The 19,225-nt window shown below is 43.3% G+C and overlaps 2 protein-coding genes across 5 annotated transcripts in view; both read right to left on the bottom strand.

Moving 5' to 3' along the window:
* Tecpr2 (tectonin beta-propeller repeat containing 2) overlaps positions 1-19,225 on the bottom strand; it is a 99,319-nt gene that overhangs the window by 10,789 nt on the left and 69,305 nt on the right. For 3 of the 4 annotated variants that reach the window (XM_028883782.2, XM_028883780.2, XM_028883781.2), the window contains one exon: positions 5,992-6,140. In XM_028883782.2, coding sequence (XP_028739615.1) covers positions 5,992-6,140 — 149 coding nt within the window. Of the gene's footprint in view, positions 1-276; positions 539-5,991; positions 6,141-19,225 lie in introns of those variants that run through there. The other variant, XM_037210856.1, reaches the window with a different exon arrangement.
* On the bottom strand, positions 14,548-14,856 carry LOC114703079 (40S ribosomal protein S21-like). Its single transcript, XM_037210858.1, has one exon. The coding sequence runs from the start codon at positions 14,839-14,841 to the stop codon at positions 14,590-14,592; it is 252 nt and encodes an 83-aa protein (XP_037066753.1). The 5' UTR covers positions 14,842-14,856; the 3' UTR covers positions 14,548-14,589.

Raw genomic sequence — 19,225 nt, 5'->3', positions numbered from 1 at the left:
GACAAATTAAACATCACTTCATAATAAAAGCTCCAAAGAAACTAGGAACAGAAGGACTGTACCTCAACATAATAAAAGCTCTAGCTAACAAACTTATAGCCAACGTTATATAAATGGAGAAAACCTGAGAGCATTTCCTCTAAAATTATAGATGAGACAAGGATTTGGACTCTTCACTCTTGTTTAATATAGTGCTTGAACTCTTAGACTGAAATAAAGCAAGATAAATCAATAAAATGGGTATGGATAGAAAAGGAAGAAACTGAATTCCCCCAATTTGCAAATGGTATAATTCTTTATTAAATGACTCTAAAAGTTCTACAAAAATGAGACCCAATAAACACTTTCAGTAAAGTAGTGGGACACAAGATCAACACTGAAAGCCAGGGCCTTGTTTTATGGACTGGAGAAATGGCTCGGCCATCAAGAGCACGGAAAGCGAGGAGAGCTCCGTTCAGTTCTCAGCACCACACAGGAGCTCACACTGGCTGTAACTCCAGTTCCAGGGGATCTGACGCATTCCGGCCTCTGTAGGCACCTTGAACACACATGATGAATATAAATTCATGAAGGCATGCATACACATAAAAAATCTTCTGAAAGTTAGGAGCTTTTCTATGAACTAATAATAACTTTGCTGAGAAAGAAATCATAGTGGTACACACCTATAATCCCAGCATTTGAGAGGTGGAGGCAGGAGGATCAGTAATACTTCAGGGTCACCCAGGCCTACATTTGAGACTGGGTACATGAAACCTTGTCTCCAAACTCTATAAAAGGAGCTAGAAAGGTGGTTTGGCAGTTAAGAACTCTTGCTCCTTTTACAGAGAACCTGGGTACCGTTCCCAGCACCCATATGGTGGCTCACACCAGCTGTAACTTCAGTTCTATGGGACCCAACGTCCTCTTCTGGATTCCACTGGCACTGCATGAATATAATGCACATACATACATGCAGGCAAACACTTTCATGCAAAAACAAACAAACAAAAAAACAAAAACAAAAAACAAAAAAAACCTTAAAAAAATCAGGGGCAATAGGTAGCTGGCTCAGTTAGTGTGGCACTTCCCACAAGCATGAAGACCCAAGCTCAGACCCCAGCCCCAGGGGAAAGCTGGGCATGGCAGCACGCACCTGTAACCCAGGGCTAGGGTGCAACAGACAAGCAGGCTGACCCTGAGGTTCACCGCTTAGCCAGTCCAGCTCATGGGTTGGCTCCAGGTCCTGTAAGAGATACTGGCACAAGAGGCCGACCTCTGGTGTGCATGTGTGCACGCACAGGCAAGCGCACCCACATGTGCACACCAATACACACACCACACACACAGAGTGGAGGAAAAGATCTAGCCACAATAGCTTCAAAAACCGAACAAGCAAAAAGTAACAACAGAGGATGTAAAAGCCGACACCAACTAAACTAACCAAGGGGGTAAGAGAGCTTTCCAATGAAAACTTCACAACACCACAGAAAGAACTGAAGACGTTAGAAGACGGGAAGACCTCCTGTGTTCCCGGAGCAGCACAGCACAGTGAAACTTCACAGAACCGCGACACTGACAGCAGTGACATTTAAGTAACATTTTACACGTTAGTTTGGCAATTTGGCTACGTGCCCGCTCTCCCAGCCTTGGTGTTATACAGTTCACTCGGCCAGGCCAAGGCTCCACAGTCCAGGCAGAGGAAACAAAACTGGACGTCCAATGATGGCACTGTGGAGGAGACGACTCGGGGCAGACTGCTCAGCATTGAGCAACCAAGATGGACTAGGAGGAAGTAGCGCCTGCTCAGGGTGACAGAGGAATGCTAAGGAGGAAGAGGTGGGGTCAAGTGGGGTGAACATGTCTGAGGACTCCTCTACCTATCTCTCTACCTACTTCCTATCTAATGTATATGAGTGCTCTATCTGCATGTGGGACTTCATGCCAGAAGAGGGTTGTGAGCTACCAGGTAGCTGCTGGGAATTACTGATCAGGATCTCCGGAAGGGCAGCCAGTGCTCTTAACTACCGAGCCATCTCTCCAGCGCCAAGGGCTCCTCTTTTATCCAGCCCACAGAGCCCACAGTGCTCTGAGAGAGTGTGCTATGAGAGAGCACACCATCACTGGTATTGGCTTCAGAGGCACCCAGAATATGGACAGAAAACTCTGCAAACTCCAATTCTGAAAGCTGCTAAATACAACTAAAAATATTTCCTCCAAGTCCTCCCAAACACTAGCAAGTCTGAAAACTGACTCATTTGTTTTGAGTACTTCGTAGAAACTTCACCCCAAAACCACTATAAGAGGGAGGAGGTTTTACCAGAGACCAGGAAACAAAAATAGAGGAGCTGCTGCTAACTGGAGAGGCTCTGCTGCTCACTTCATGTGCCCGTGGTGCCCTCTGTGGCTCCTCCTCCGCTCAGCTCTCAGGATGTCCTTCATGAGACACAAAGCCTGAGCGGAGCTGCAGAGGTCACAAGGGTACACAGGTCATTTCCAGTGTGGGATGGATCCTCTACACACTCCTAAAGCTTGGATTCAGAAAGTCTCCCTGACTTTTGGATCTTTTTACTGACTCCTCACCAATCTTTCCCCCCCTGAACTTACTTTTTCAGGGCCATTTGTGGAAAAATCTGTTGGTTTCATTACTAACCTGTGAGTGATGTCAGTGACCTCAATACAAACATCATGGCCGCCTCACAGTTCCCAAGTCAGTGTCCCAGCACAGGTCTAGGACCCTAGAGCCACAGGAAGGAGCCAAACCAGGTGCCACACATCCATGTCTACAGTCCAGTTTGGCCACCTGCGTGGCTTCGAGAGACCAGACTACCAGAGCTCACTGAGGCAGAAGGGCAAAGCTTTACTCAGAGTATGAACTGCTGGGCTGTCCTCAGGAGGAGTTTGGGTTTGTAGGGTGTTTTCAGTCGGGGAGCAGTGTGGTGGGAGAGCATAAGGAAGAAGGAACCACTGCAGGCAAAGGGACTGCAGTGAGCCAGGCTGTGTGTTTGTGTGCGTGCGTGCGTGCGTGCGTGCGTGCGTGCGTGCGTACGTGCGCGTGCTGTGGATAGGCTGTCCTGAGACAAGTGGTTAGCAGACTTCTGGGAAGTGGAGAGAGTTCAGTCTCCATTTTCCCAACAGAGCTGGGTCCCACATGGATCATAAATCTAGGTGTCTTAAGTGACTCCATCTTGGGCCAAAGGTCTAGGTCAACCCTACACCACCTACTAGAGATAGGATGAACTGTGGCCTCTACTGATGGAGTATTATTAGATCATAAAAATGAGGGGCTGGAGAGATGGCTCAGAGGTTAAGAGCACTGACTGCTCCTTCAGAGGTCCTAAGTTCAATTCTCAGCAACCACATGGTGGCTCACAACCATGTGTAATGAGATCTGGCGCCCTCTTCTGACCTGCAGACATACATGCAGGCAGAACACTGTATACATAATAAATAAATAAATCTTAAAAAAATTTAAAAAAAGAATGAAGAAATGATGAGTGCTAAAAAATAAAGAACTCTTATGATATCTACTGAAAGATGTCTGAGGCCATATAATTGCTGAGCATGGTGGTACACACCTTTAATCCCAGCACTCAGGAGACAGAGGCAGGCAGAGTTTAAGGCCAGCCTGGTCTTCAAAACAAGTTCCAGGACAGCCAGGGCTACATGGAGAGACCCTGTATCAAAAAAGAAAAACAAAACCAAAAATAAACACACACACACACACACACACACACACACACACACACACACACACACGAAGGCGGCTATCTACTTAGCAGGATTCCACTTCTATGCAAGTACAGACTAGGGAGATAGGAGTGATCAGTGGCAGTGATAGGCTGAGGGGCCAAGGGTTCTGAGGGGGAACAGGGTCTGCTCTCAGGATGATGAAAATGTTCTAGGATTGGGCAGTGGTGATGCACAACTTCGTGAAGTATTGAAAATCATTGTTCGGTATCCTATACAGTATACCAGAAAGAGTAAGTTTTATGGTTCGTGGATTTTAACTTCTCTTTTCCTTTATTTTTTATTGAGACAAGCTACATGTAGACCTGGCTGTCCTGGAACTAAATAATTGTTAGCCTGACAATTATAGAGATCCACCTGTCTCTACTTCCTGAGTGCTGGGATTAAAAGTGTGCACTAACACACCTAGCATCTCTTTTTTCCTTCTTGATTCTTTGATACAAAGCCCCATTTAGCCAGGCTGGTCTTGAACTCACTATGTAGTATCTGAGGATGACCTCCAACTCCTTTACGCCTACCTCCCCAAGTGCTAGGATTAGTAAGCCTGGCCTTTTGGTTTTTGAGACTGGATCTTATTCAAGTTGTCCCCAGTGACCCTCTCACTCTGTGGCCAAGGCAAAATTCTTGAATTTGAGATCCTCCTGCCTTAGTCTCCCAAGTAGCTAGGGTTACAAGCCTGTACTATCAGGCCTGGCTGAATAATAACTTTAGATAATATAAAGTCCTTAGTAAGAGAAAGAAAAAAGGAATGTGTTGACAAGGATGTGGAAAGGAGTCCACCTGGATGCAGGCTGGGATGTCAAGAACAATGAAGCTGACTGCCTGCACTCAGGTGACAAGCAAGTGCAGCAGGGAGTGTCCCTCCCCTTCAGGTCTGTGCCAACCAACCCACAGTCCTGCAGCTGTTGCTGCTGCACCCGGGGCAAGTGCTCAGGGCATCCTGTTTAACCTGAGGGCTGCAGGACCCCCCAGGATGCAGGCAACCTCGACCACTCTAGATTCCTTCCTGCCTCCATAAGGACGGCTGCCTTGCCCCTGGTCCTTTATATGAGGAAACTTCATATCTTTTCCAACAAAGTCACAAAGCAGGGATGAGCAGGAGTCTGAGGAAATAACTCTGGAGATGTCATGGCCCTCACTCTGTAGACCACAGTGGACTCAAACTCACAGAGATCCACCAGCTTCTGCGTCCTGAGTACTAGGATTAAAGGTGTGTGCCACCACTGCCCGGCCTATGTTTGTTTGTTTAATTACGTGTTTTTATGTGTATAAGGTGTTTGTTTGCATGTATGTCTGTGTAACCCATGTGTGCCTGCTGCCCAAGGAGGCCAGAAAAGGACATTGAATCCCCTTAAACTGGGATAAGGATGGTTAGTAAGTCACCATGTGGATGCTGGGAGTTAAGCCCTGGTCCTCCAACAGAGCAGCCAGTGCTCTTAACCACTGAGCTATCTCTCCTCATAAAGTTTAAGAGAAATACTTAGTACATGAACCAAGCCTATTTAGGTCTTTGGGGAGCAACTAACAAAAATCCACGTCAGAGCACAGTATAAACTGAAATTCCACAGGAGCCAGGAAGTAGATTTTGGGATACGGCAGTGCTGGAACTGAATCCCCACGTGTGTGCACAGGCATAGCATAGCATAAGCAAATGCTCCACTGACCTGGGGACAAAAGATCTTCAGGCTAGGAAAGGCACTCACAGAACACTAATAACAGGACCACGGCCACGGCTCAGTATAGAGTACCTGCTTGGCATTTGTGAGGCCTGAGGTTCAGTCTTCAGTATTGCCAGGAAAAACAACAAAACCCACTGAGAACAGATATCTCCATGGCAACACTTTATGCAAATTTTACTTTCTTCTTTGTATTTTTGAATAGTGTTTAGTTTTTTTTAAAAAAGATAATTTTTATTTGGTGACAAGTCAATTTTTTTTTTTTTTTTTTTGGTGTTTAGAGACAGGGTTTCTCTGTGTCGTTTTCTGCCTGTTCTGGATCTCACTCTATAGACCAGGCTGGCCTCGAACTCACAGAGATCCACCTGGCTCTGCCTCCCAGTGCTGGGATTAAAGGCGTGGGCCACTACCAACCAGCAAATATTTTTATTTTAAAAGGGAGAAAACTTGTGCTGGCTCAGATAATCTCAAATAACCTGTTTGGCCCTAGAGTACTGACAGGGCACCTCTCCATGCGCCCTTGGGAGGCAGCCTAGCAGCTTCCCTCTTACTACGAAGCAAGTTCTGTCCAGTTAGCTTTGCTTACCTGGACAGGTGGCTCAATCATGATCCAGGCCGGGAGCATCAGGCTGGGATTCAGAGGCTGGGTTCCAACACGGAAGTAAACTCCACCCTTGGAGTCACAGGCCCAGATATGCTGATTTCCACATGCTAAGCTGGTCAGTCTTACGTTTCCTGCAGAGAAACAACGTACACTACAGTTATTTTGTCAAAAGACTGATCTTTCACCAGGCAGCAGTGACGCACGCCTTTAATCCCAGCACTGGGGAGGCAGAGCCAGGAGGATCTCGGTGAGTTCGAGGCCAGGACAAGCACCAAAACTACACAGAGAAACCCTGTCTCAAAAAAAACCAAAAAAAAAAAAAAAAAAAAAATTGTTTTTTGATCTTTCAGCTGGTGCATAAACTCTTTCAGAGGCAGACAGAGGCTACGTCTGCAGCTGAATGTTGGTGTGTGTCATCTGGCTGTCCTTCCAAATTGGGTGTGGCCTCTCAGAGCATCTGTGCAGGCTGTTGGCTATGGAGCCCTGGCGCCGCCAGGCACAGCACCCTGAGTTATCAAGCCCTGGGGTAAACATCTCTATGTAAGTCCCCCGTTAACTTCATCCAGCATGTGACCATTGCGAGTAAATGCTGGGTGTGTGGAAAGGGGACTCATAGTTACTAGGATTAAGAATAAATTTCCAGGAGGAGTTAGTGAAAACAAAGAGATTTAGAGCTTGGAACAAGGACGCCTTTAATCCTAGCACCCAGGAAAGGAGCCATCTCTGTGGGACACGACCAGAACGGATCCGAACACTCTGTCTGAGGCCAACCCAGAGCCCAGCTGCCCACCTGCGAAACCCAACAACTTGGAGGTGTTGGTGAGATTGCCCTACTGAACAACCTGCTCAGCTGAGATCCATTCGGGAGAGGATTCAGAATCCTACAGTCCACAGTCTGAGGAAACAAGATCAGCTGAGGAGTTGACAAAGGAGCAAAACGTGACCTGAACACAAAAGAAGGAGCCGCCCAGCCACCGAACCAGATCACCAGAATCATAAGCCTACTACACCGACTGGGAACAGGTAAGCCTCCATCTCCGGACTGGCAGATCAGGTCTCTAGCCCCTAGACCCTACTCATTGGAGTCCCAGGGACCAGACAGCTACCTTTCCCTGCTCCCCCACCAAAACCAAAAACAAACAAACAAAAGCCAACCCCTACGAACCTAACAACCACTGGAGCCATAAGCACACCCTACATCAACTGGGAACAACTGCTCCCTGAGACAGAACCCACTAACACTGATTGAACCCGAAGAAACCAAGCCCAACAGCACTGATTTAACCAAGAACTCCTAGTGGACCAAGACCAACAATTAGAACAAGAGAGGCACCTTCAGACATAGACACTGCCTACACCGAGCGGAGGAAGAGATGAGTAGACGCCAGTGCAAAAATACAGGCAACAATGTAAAGACCTACATGACAACATCAGAACCTAGCGATTCTACACCTGCAAGACCTGAACATACCAAAGCAGAAGCAGCAGAAGAAATCAATCCTAAGAATGACTTTAAGAAGATGATAGAGACCCTTAAAGAGGAAATGAAAAACTCCATTAAAGAGGAAATAAAAAATTCCCTTAAAGAAATGGAAGAAGAAACAAACAAAAAATTGGAAGAAATCAAACAAAGCCAAGAAAAAGTAATTAAACAGATGAAGGAAATAATTCAAGATTTGAAAATTGAAATTGAGACAATAAAGAAAACACAAACTGAGGAAATGCTGGAAATAGAAATCCTGACTAAATGAACAGGAACTACAGAAGCAAGCATAACCAACCGATTGCAAGAGCTGGAACAGAGAATCTCTGACACTGAAGACACAATAGAGAAAATAGATTTGTCAGTCAAAGAAACCATTAAAGACAAAAAAGTTATAACACAAAAATGTCCAAGAAATTTGGGACACCATGAAAAGACTAAAGAATAATAGGGATAGAAGAAGGAGAAGAATACCAACTCAAAGGCACAGAAAATATATTCAACAAAATCATAGAAGAAAACTTTCCTAACCTAAAGAAAGAAATACCTATGAAGATACAAGAAGTCTACAGAACACGGAATAGGCTGGATCCAAAAAAAAGTCCCCTCGCCACATAATAAACAAAACACTAAACATACAGAACAAATAAAAAATATTAAGAGCCGCAAAGGAAAAAGACCAAGTAACATATAAAGGTAGACCCATCAGAATAACACCAGACTACTCAACAGAGACTATGAAAGCTAGAAGATCATGGACAAATGTTATGCAGACACTAAGAGACCACGGATGCCAACCCAGACTATTATACCCAGCAAAACTCTCAATCACCATAGACAGAGTAAAGAAAATATTCCATGATAAAACCAGATTTAAACAATACCTATCCAAATTTCCGGCCTACAGAAAGCATTAGAAGGAAAAACCCAACCTAAGCTAAACACACCCATGAAAACTCAAGCAATAGATAATCCTACACCAACAAATACCAAAGAAGGAAAATGCAACACTACCACCAAAACAAACAAACAAACAAACAAACAAAAACAGGAATTAATCACTGGTCATTAATATCCATCAATATTAATGGTCTCAACTCACCTATAAAAAGACACAGACTAACAGAATGGATACGAAAACAGGATTCATCCTTCTGCTTCATACAAGAAACACACCTTAACTTCACAGACAGACACTACCTCAGAGTAAAGGGCTGGGAAAAGGCTTTCCAATCAAATGGACCTAAGAAGCAAGCTGGTGTACCTATCTTAATATCTAATAAAATAGGCTTCAAACTAAAATCAAAAGAGGTCAGGATGGATATTATATATTTATCATAAAAAATCCACCAAGATGAACTCTCAATTCTGAACATTTATGTACCAAATACAAAGGCACCCACATTCATAAAAGAAACATTACTAAAGCTTAAATCGAACATCAAACCCCACACACTAGTAGTGGGAGATTTCAACACACCACTCTCACCAAAAGCCAGATCTACCAGACTGATACTTAGCAAAGAAATAAAGGACCTAACAGATGTTATGACTCAAATGGACTTAATAGATATCTATAGAACATTCCATCCTAACACAAAAGAATATACCTTCTTCTCAGCACCTCATGGAACCTTCTCAAAAATTGACCACATGCTTGATCACAAAGCAAATCTCAACAGATACAAAAACATTGGAATAACCTCCTGTATCTTATCAGACCACCATGCCTTAAAGTTAGATTTCAACAACAACAAAAATTATAGAAAGCCTACAATCTCCTGGAAACTGAATAATGCCCACATGAAACACCAATGGGTCAAGGAAGAAATAAATAAATAAATAAATAAATAAATAAATAAATAAATAAATAAATAAAAGATTTCCTAGAATTCAATGAAAATGAAAGTACAACATACCCAAACTTATGGGACACTATGAAAGCAGTGCTAAGAGGAAAATTCATAGCTCTAAATGCACACATAAAGAAGATGGAGAGAGGCTAGAGAGATGGCTCAGTAGTTAAGAGCATTGACTGCTCTTCCGGAGGACCCGGGTTCAATTCCCAGCACCCACATGGCAGTTAACAACTGTCTGTAACTGCAAGATCTGACACCTTCACACAGACATACATGCAGGCAAAACAAATAAATAAAAATAAATAAATTATTTTAAAAAAAGAAGACGGAGAAATATCATAGCAATGACTTAACACACAATTGAAAGCTCTAGAACAAAAAGAAACAAACTCACCCAGGAGAAATAGACACCAGGAAATAATCAAATTGAGAGCTGAAATCAATGAAACAGAAACAATACAAAAAAAATTAATGAAACAAAGAGTTGGCTCTTTAAAAAAAAAAAAAAAGATCAACAAGACAGACAAACCCCTAGCCAAATTAACCAAAAGGCAAAGAGAGAGCACCCAAATTAACAAAATCAGAAATGAAAGGAGAGACATAACAACAGACAACGAGGAAATCCAGAGAATCATCAGGTCATACTTCAAAAACCTCTACTCCACAAAATAGGACAATCTGGAAGAAATGGACAATTTTCTGGACAGATACCACATACCAAAGTTAAATAAAGACCAGATAAACTATTTAAATAGACCAATAACCCCTAAAGAAATAGAAACAGTCATCAAAAGTCTCCCAATCAAAAAAAGCCCAGGACCAGATGGTTTCAGTGTAGAATTCTAGATTTTCAAAGAAGAACTAATTCCAATACTCTTCAAATTGTTCCACACAATAGAAACAGAAGGAACATTACCAAACTCTTTTTATGAGGCTACAATTACCCTGATACCCAAATCACACAAAGATGCAACAAAGAGAATTACAGACCAATCTCCCTCATGAACATTGATGCAAAAAGACTCAACAAAATATTGGCAAACCGAATCCAAGAACACATCAAAAAAATTATCCACCATGATCAAGTAGGTTTCATCCCAGGGATGCAAGGATGGTTCAACATATGAAAATCAGTCAATGTAATACACCATATAAACAAACTGAAAGAAAAAAACCACGTGATCATCTCATTAGATGTTGAAAAAGCCTTTGACAAAATCCAACAACCCTTCATGATAAAGGTCTTAGAGAGGTCAGGAATACAAGGAACATTCCTAAACATAATAAAGGCAATTTACAGCAAGCCAACAGCCACCATCAAATTAAACGTAGAGAAACTCAAAGTGATTCCACTAAAATCAGGAACAAGACAAGGCTGTCCACTCTCCCCATATTTATTCAATATAGTACTTGAAGGTAGAGCAATAAGATAACAAAGGGAGATCAAAGGGATACAAATTGGAAAGGAAGAAGTCAAACTTTCACTATTTGCAGATGATATGATAGTATACATAAGTGACCCCAAAAATTCTACCAGGGAACTCCTACAGCTGATAAACACCTTCAGTAAAGTGGCAGGATACAAGATTAACTCAAAAAAAAATCAGTAGCCCTCCTATACACAAACGATAAAAGGGCTGAGAAAGAAGTCAGAGAAACATCACCCTTTACAATAGCCACAAATAATATAAAATACCTTGGGATAACACTAACTAAACAAGTGAAGGTCCTTTTTGATAAGAACTTTAAATCTCTAAAGAAAGAAATTGAAGATATCAGAAAATGGAAGGATCTCCCATGCTCATGGATAGGTACGATTAACATAGTAAAAATGGCAATCTTACCAAAAGCAATCTACAGATTCAATGCAATCCCCATCAACATCACAACACAATTCTTCACAGACTTGGAAAGAAAAATACTCAACTTCATATGGAAAAACAAAAAACCCAGGATAGCTAAAAGAATCTTGTATAATAAAGCAACCTCTGGAGGCATCACCATCCCTAACATCAAGCTCTACTATAGAGCTATAGTAATAAAAATAGCTTGGTACTGGTATAAAAACCAACATACAGACCAATGAAATCGAATTGAAGACCCTGACATTAATCCATGCACATATGAACACTTGATTTTTGACAAAGAAGCCAAAACTCTACAATAGAAAAAAGAAAGTATCTTCAACAAATGGTGCTGGCATAACTGGATGTCAATATGTAAAAGATTACAAATAGATCCATATCTGTCACCATGCACAAAACTCAAGTCCAAGTGGATCAAAGATCTCAACATAAATCCAGTTACAATAAACTTAATAGAAGAGAAAGTAGGAAGTACTCTTGAACACATTGGCACAGGAGATTACTTCCTAAATATAACACCAGCAGCACAGACACTGAACACAACAATTAATAAATGGGACCTCTTGAAACTGAGAAGCTTTTGTAGGGCAAAAGACACGGTCAATAAGACAAAAAGACAGCCTACATAATGGGAAAAGACCTTCATCAACCCCACATCTGACAGAGGACTGATCTTCAAAGTATATAAAGAATTCAAGAAACTAGACATCAAAATACTGAACAATCCAATTAAAAAAACGGGCTAAAGAGCTAAACAGAGTATTCTCAAAAGAAGAATCACAATTGGCTGAAAGACATTTAAAGAAATGCTCAACATCCTTAATCATCAGAGAAATGCAAATCAAAACGACTCTGAGATACCACCTTACACCTGTCAGAATGGCTACGATCAAAAACACCAATGACAGTCAATGTTGGAGAGGATGTGGAGCAAAGAGAACACTCCTCCACTGTTGGTGGGAATGTAAACTTGTACAATCACTGTGGAAATCAGTATGGCGGTTTCTCAGAAAATTGGGAATCAATCTACCTCAATACCCAGCCATACCACTCTTGGGCATATACCCAAGGAATGCTCAATCATACCACAAGGACACATGCTCAACTATGTTCATAGCAGCACTATTTGTAATAGCCAGAACCTGGAAACAACCTAGATGCCTGTCAACTGAAGAATGGATTAAGAAAATGTGGTACATATACACAATGGAGTACTACTCAGCAGAGAAAAACAATGTCAGCATGAAATTTGCAGGCAAATGGATGGAACTAGAAAATATTCTGAGTGACGTAACCCAAACTCAGAAGAACAAACATGGTATGTACTCACTCATAAGTAGATTCTAGATATAAAGCAAAGAACAACCAGACTGCAACCCACAGAACCAGGGAGGCTATAATGCAGGGGGGACCCTAGGATAACTGTGTCTTATAATAAGTTTCATTCTACTCAATTACTGGGCAAGCCTCAATCAAACATTTCACTATTAGGATAAGAATTTGTACTGTATCAAGCTGATATCAGAAAAATATATAAATAAATACATAAAAATGGGAAGAACAAACAAACAAAGAATAAATTTCCTAAAGAACCTTCACTTTATTTATTTATTTTGGATTTTTGAGACAGGGTTTCTCTATGTAGCCTTGGCTATCCTGGTGCTTGCTTTGTAGGCCGGGCTGGCTTTGAACTCAGAGAAATCCACCTGCCTCTGTCTTCTGGGTGCTGGGATTTCAGGCTTGAGCCACCACACCTGGCTCTTCATTTTTATTTTTGCACTTTCTCTTTGCTAATTAATCTAGCTGCTAGCCATAAGAGGGAATGAAATGGAAGGAGTTAAAAAGAAAAGGAACTGAGCTGGAAGGGAGTGGCTTAACAGCAGAGCATTTGACAAAGCACCTCAAGAAAAAACCACAAATTATAGTTGATAATAGTCTAGCAATTAAAAAGAGCAGCTGTCGCCAGGGTGCACGCCTTTAATCCCAGCACTTGGGAGGCAGAGGCAGGTGGATCAGGTGGATCTCTGTGAGTTCGAGGCCAGCCTGGGCTAGAGTGAGATCCAGAAAAGGCGCAAAAACTACACAGAGAAACCCTGTCTCGAAAAACCAAAAGAAAAAAAAAGAGTAGCTGTCAAGTTGCTTAATATCTACTATAGGATGGGCTCTCAGCCAGGTCTCTCACAGCCTCATTTCCAACCTTACAGCAAGATAGACACATGGTTTGCACTGGAGGAATTAGGAAATTAGTCCTGGATCAAAGGACAGAAGGTGGCGACCCAGGAAGCAAAGAGGGACAGCAGGTTTGAACCCAGGCCAGCTACCTCTGACCTCCAAGTCTATAAACAACAAATGTAGATAGATGTTCAGGTTCAAGTCCAGATTTGACAAATTATTCTACTAGAACAACCCATACCTCATCAAAATATAGAACATTCTGTCTCCCTAAGAATTTTCTCAGGTCCTTCCCTGCCCATGGCCTCTGCTTGAGGCCAGGTTCTCATGTATCCCAAGCTGCTCTCAAATTTGCTATGGAGGCAAGGATGACTCCTGAACTGACTTCTATCAGCGGAGCTTAGTTCAGTCTTCCAGGGTTCACAGGCAGAACCAAAGTCCACGCGCTACAGCAGGAAGCAGCCTCAGGCAGCAGGTGCTAAGTATCATTACACTGCACACGAACACCACGGTTCGTTCCTGTATCTACCTACAGGTGACATTTGAGTCGTTTCCATGCTTTGCTATTCCAGCCAAACTGCTCCAGTCATTCTTCTTTTTTTTTTTTTTTTTTTTTTTTTTTTTTTGGTTTTTCGAGACAGGGTTTCTCTGTGTAGCTTTGCGCCTTTCCTGGAACTCACTTGGTAGCCCAGGCTGGCCTCGAACTCACAGAGATCCGCCTGGCTCTGCCTCCCGAGTGCTGGGATTAAAGGCGTGCGCCACCACCGCCCGGCTGCTCCAGTCATTCTTGTCTAAGTTTTGTTTTCCTGTGGCAAGCCAGGCCTGACGGTGCACACCTATAATCTCAGTCTCGACAGGCTGGAGGAGTGGAATTGTGTTGAAAGCTATCTGGACTGCACAGTGAGGCCAGATCTCAAAAGGAGAGTGAGGGGAGCAGAAACATGTATTGTTTTTCTTTTATTTCAAAGTTTTGTTGTTTTTTTTTTAACTTTCTCACTTTTTTTTTTTTTTTTTTTTTCCGAGACAGGGTTTCTCTGTGTAGCTTTGCGCCTTTCCTGGAACTCGCTTTGGAGACCAGGCTGGCCTCGAACTCACAGAGATCCGCCTACCTCTGCCTCCCGAGTGCTGGGATTAAAGGCGTGCGCCACCACCGCCTGGCTCTCACTTTTATTTATAGCAAATATTCCCCGATCTCTTCTGGTCAAAAGTTCTTTGAGACAATTCCATCAGCTTTAGCCAATCGGAGAATCGAGTCACCTGATTCACCCATCCTTCGAATGGCCCCACAGATAGCATAGATTTTAAACTGGCCATTAAACCGGCCTGTGACCCTGTCAACCTCAGCCATGTTCATCTGGATGGATGCGTGGTCCTTGACACCAATAATGCGGTTGCTCGCGGAGCATTTCCGAGGTACGTTCAGGTTCACGAACTTGCCGGCGTCGTTCTGCATGTCGAGGCCATGCCTGCTCACTAGGCCAGCGGGAGCACAGAAAGCTTATTTCAAAGATTTTAAAATTAATTTTTATGGGGTGTGTTTTGTCTGCATGCATGTAAGTACACACTGTGTGTGCAGTGCCTGAAGAGGGCAGAAGGAGGTGAATCCCCTGTAAGTGGTGACAGGTGGTTAGGAGTCACCATGCTGGTGTTGGGAGCTGAACCCAGGTCCTCTGGAAAAGCAGCCAGTACTCTTAGCCACCTCTCCAGCCCCTGTTTTTTTCATATAGTATAACTCTCTGAACATAGGTTAAATATCTTTTTCTTTTTTTTGGTTTTTCCAAACAGGGTTTCTCTGAAGTTTTGGTGCCTGTCCTGGATCTCGCTCTGCAGACCAGGCTGGCCTCGAACTCACAAAGATCTGCCTGGCTCTGCCTCCTGAGTGCTGGGATTAAAGGCGTGTGCCACCATCGCCCGGCTAAATATCTTAATTTAATTTTTTTTCTTTTTTTTTTTTTTGGAGCTGAGGACCAAACCCAGGGCTCTACCACTGAGCTAAATCCCCAACCCCATTTTTTTAGATTTTTAAAAAAGTTTTTATTAGATTTATTTATTTTATTGTATTTTAAATTGAGAGAGAGAGACAGACAGACAGACAGACAGACACACACACAGAAAGAGAGAGAGAGAGGTTGTATGTGATTGTGTGAGTGTACGTGCTGGTGGAGACCAGAGGCATCAGATCCCTGGGCTGGAGTTATAAGTGTCTGTGAGCCAGCCACCTGACACAGGTACTAGAACCTGAAGTTGGGTCTTCACGAGAGCAGCAAGCCCCCAGCCCCTCCATTCCCGTGTGTGTGTGTGTGTGTGTGTGTGTGTGTGTGTGTGTGTGTGTGTGTGTGTAAGTCATAAGTCAGAGGACAACTTGTGAGAGTGGACTTCCCTTTTACCATGTGGTTCTTCCAGGGATGGGACCAAGCCATCAGGATTGGCAGCCTCAAATCGAAAGGGAATGCCAGTTTCTCCAAGTTGTACCATTTTACATACCTCCTAGCAGTGTTATGTGAAATCTGGTTGCTTACATCCTTATTAACACTTAGGTTTTTTTTGTTTGTTTGTTTTAGGACAATGTCTCATGAAAAGCCAGGCGGTGGTGTCGCATGCTCTTAATCCCAGCACTCGGGAGGCAGAGGCAGGCGATCTCTGTGAGTTCGAGGCCAGCCTAGTCTATAGAGTGAATTCCAGGACAGCCAGGGTTGTTACACAGAGAAAGCCTGTCTCAGAAGAAAAACAAGGCAGTGCCACCTCATGTACCCCCAGGCTAGCCTCCACCTGCTTGCTACGTAGCCAAGGCTGTGCAGCTGTGAGCAGAGCACCGAGAGCTGTGCTGCAGCTCCAGTGTGCTCCTCGGGAACTTCTGAAGCTGCTGGTGTCTGGGGCTCGTGACTGAGGGGGCGCCCACCCCGACAACCTCCATTTGATTTGCTTCATCAAGGAGAACATCTTTTAGTTACTTTTTTCACAAAAAGACACTTTTTTTTTTTTTTTTTTGGTTTTTCAAGACAGGGTTTCTCTGTGTAGCTTTGCGATTTTCCTGGAACTCACTTGGTAGCCCAGGCTGGCCTCGAACTCACAGAGATCTGCCTGTCTCTGCCTCCCGAGTGCTGGGATTAAAGGCGTGCACCACCACCGCCCAGTTGACACTTTCTTCTTAAAATTGCTTTTTAAAAAGTGTATGTGAGGGGCTGGAGAGATGGCTCAGAGGTTAAGAGCACTGACTGCTGCTCTTCCAGAGGTCCTGAGTTCAATTCCCAGCAACCACATGGTGGCTCACAACCATCTGAAATGAGATCTGGTACCCTCTTCTGGCCTGCAGTCATACATGCTGTATACATAATAAATAAATAAATCTTAAAAAAAAAAAAAAAAAAAGAAAAAAGAAAAAAAAAAGTGTGTGTGAGTATGTGTGTGTGAGTGTGTGTGTGTGACTATATAGCACAGGCTATCCTCAAACTTGCACATGTCTTGCCTCAGTCGGGATTTACAGGAATGCACCACCCACCACCATACCCTACTATGGAATCTTTTGAGGTATGTGGTACAGAATAATAGTAGCATTTGCCTGTTGTTTTCTAAGTTATAAAATACTTCTCCACATAAGTTATTGCATGATATAATCTTATTTGTTACCTAAAGGCACAGCTGACACTGAGTCTGTTTTCATTGCATTCTGTGAACAGATGAATTCAACTGCAAATTGTATTAGTTTGCTAAATGGTCTAGTGCCTGACATGTATATTTATGAATAATGGGAAATGAAATGTTATGAGCATCTTAAATGTTTGCTAAATGATGCACATTTTCTTCCGCAAGTCAGGATTATAATAAATCACTGTAAAATCCCATGTTCCATCTCTTTAACTAGGTTCAATAGACAGCCATTTAAAAGTCTCTTAATTTAATCCTTTTTCTGGCTGCTGTGGCTGTTTAGACATCAGTGTAGTCTGGGCTGGCCTTGAACTGGCAACCCTAGTGCCTCAGGAATTAGAGATGCAGCCACTGTTTGGCAATCCCATGGTTTGTAGGGTGAAAAGGAGAAGGATGCGATGGTTTTCGGCTGACGATACTCACCTAAGCTCACGACGTGCACTCCCTTTTATGTGTGGGCACACATGTGCCCGGGCCACGTGCAGAAGTCAAAGGACAACCAGCAGGAGATGGCTATCTCTTTCCAACTCAGGGCCTCAGGTGTGGTGTCAAGAACCTTTACCTTCTGAGCCTTCTTGTCAGCCGTAACTAAAAATATTTCCTGGGCCTGGAGAGATGGCTCAGTGATTAAAAGCACTGGCTGTTCTTCCAGAGGTTCAATTCCCAGTACCCATAACCATCTGTAATTCTGGTTCTAGGGGCTCCAAAGCCCTCTTCTGGCCTCCTTGGGCACCAGGTAAGAATGTGGTGCACAGACATACATACAGGCAAAACATTCATACACATAAAATAAAAATAATAAAATTATTATTATTATTATTATTATTATTATTATTATTATTATTTTGGTTTTTTGAGACAGGGTTTCTCTGTGTAGTTTTGGTGCCTGTCCTGGATCTCACTCTGTAGACCAGACTGGCCTTGAACTCACACAGATCTGCCTGGCTCTGCCTCCCGAGTCCAGGGATTAAAGGCATGATCCATCACCGCCTGGCATAAACTTTATAAAGAAATAAAATCGCCGGGCGTTGGTGGCGCACGCCTTTAATCCCAGCACTCGGGAGGCAGAGCCAGGCGGATCTCTGTGAGTTCGAGGCCAGCCTGGGCTACCAAGTGAGCTCCAGGAAAGGCGCAAAGCTACACAGAGAAACCCTGTCTCAAAAAACCAAAAAAAAAAAAAAAAAAAAAAAAAAAAAAAAAGAAATAAAATCCTAATCTCCCTCTGACTCTGTTTTGAGACATGGTCTCTCACTGTGTAGCCTTGGCTTGCCTAGAATTCTCTATGTATGCTGGCATTAATGGCATGGGCCACTATGCCTGGCTTAAATTATCTCTTGACCCACCTGCTTTCCCTACTGGATACACAGGCCATACCTGGAGAGAATGCAGTACAGGACATCCTAGTGCCTCTAGCTGCAGTTCAGTGTCCTGAATGGCACAAGTGAAGGCGTCTGGCATAATGGCCAACCCCCTTCCCACGAAGCCCTGTAATCCCCTTGCCCCAACACCAAAGCTACCAGCTAGACTGAAGCCATCATTTCAGGATGCTAAGAAAATGGTGCCAAGAGTCTATTACTTTTCTATATTTATACTTTATGTATGCTGATTATATATGTCAGTCATATAACACAGCAAATGAAAGCACAGAGCTGGATACAGACTGAAGAGAGGCAGGGTTTCAGTACACAATATGGTAGTGCAAATCAAGTGGTTCAAGTGCATACTCCACCAGCCCAAAGGTCCAGGAGTCTTCCACAACAGGATGAGAGACATCTCACATTTACAGGAGATTTGCCAGGGTCATTTGGGATGTGGGGACAACTGGTGGGATGACCACATAGAGGAACTGATTTGGGGAAAATGGCTCCATTTCCAGCTGAATGAACATAGGGAACTAGCCCTCAAGGTTTGGTAGTGAGGAGAATACACACTAAAGCCTGGCTTTTCGCAGAGATACCAGCAGCCTCTCTCCATGGTCTGGTGCAGATTGCTGGACAAAGGTTCAGGGCCAGGGAGTCTCTGGCAGATGAAAGAACTCCTAGGCCAGGCAACAGGCTCAGTTGGCACCCATGCCCAGGCCACAACTAGCTGTAGTCTTGTCTGGCTGACAAATGCCCTTGGAAAGCTAGATGAGTGGTAGATATGGAAGACAGGGTATGAAGCCCAAGGCATAAATAATCTCAATTCCTGTG

Source organism: Peromyscus leucopus, chromosome 14, assembly GCF_004664715.2.
Source record: "Peromyscus leucopus breed LL Stock chromosome 14, UCI_PerLeu_2.1, whole genome shotgun sequence".
Lineage (NCBI taxonomy): Eukaryota > Metazoa > Chordata > Mammalia > Rodentia > Cricetidae > Peromyscus > Peromyscus leucopus.
Note: the sequence above shows the minus strand (reverse complement) of the source record. Positions and strands in the feature narration are given on the sequence as shown.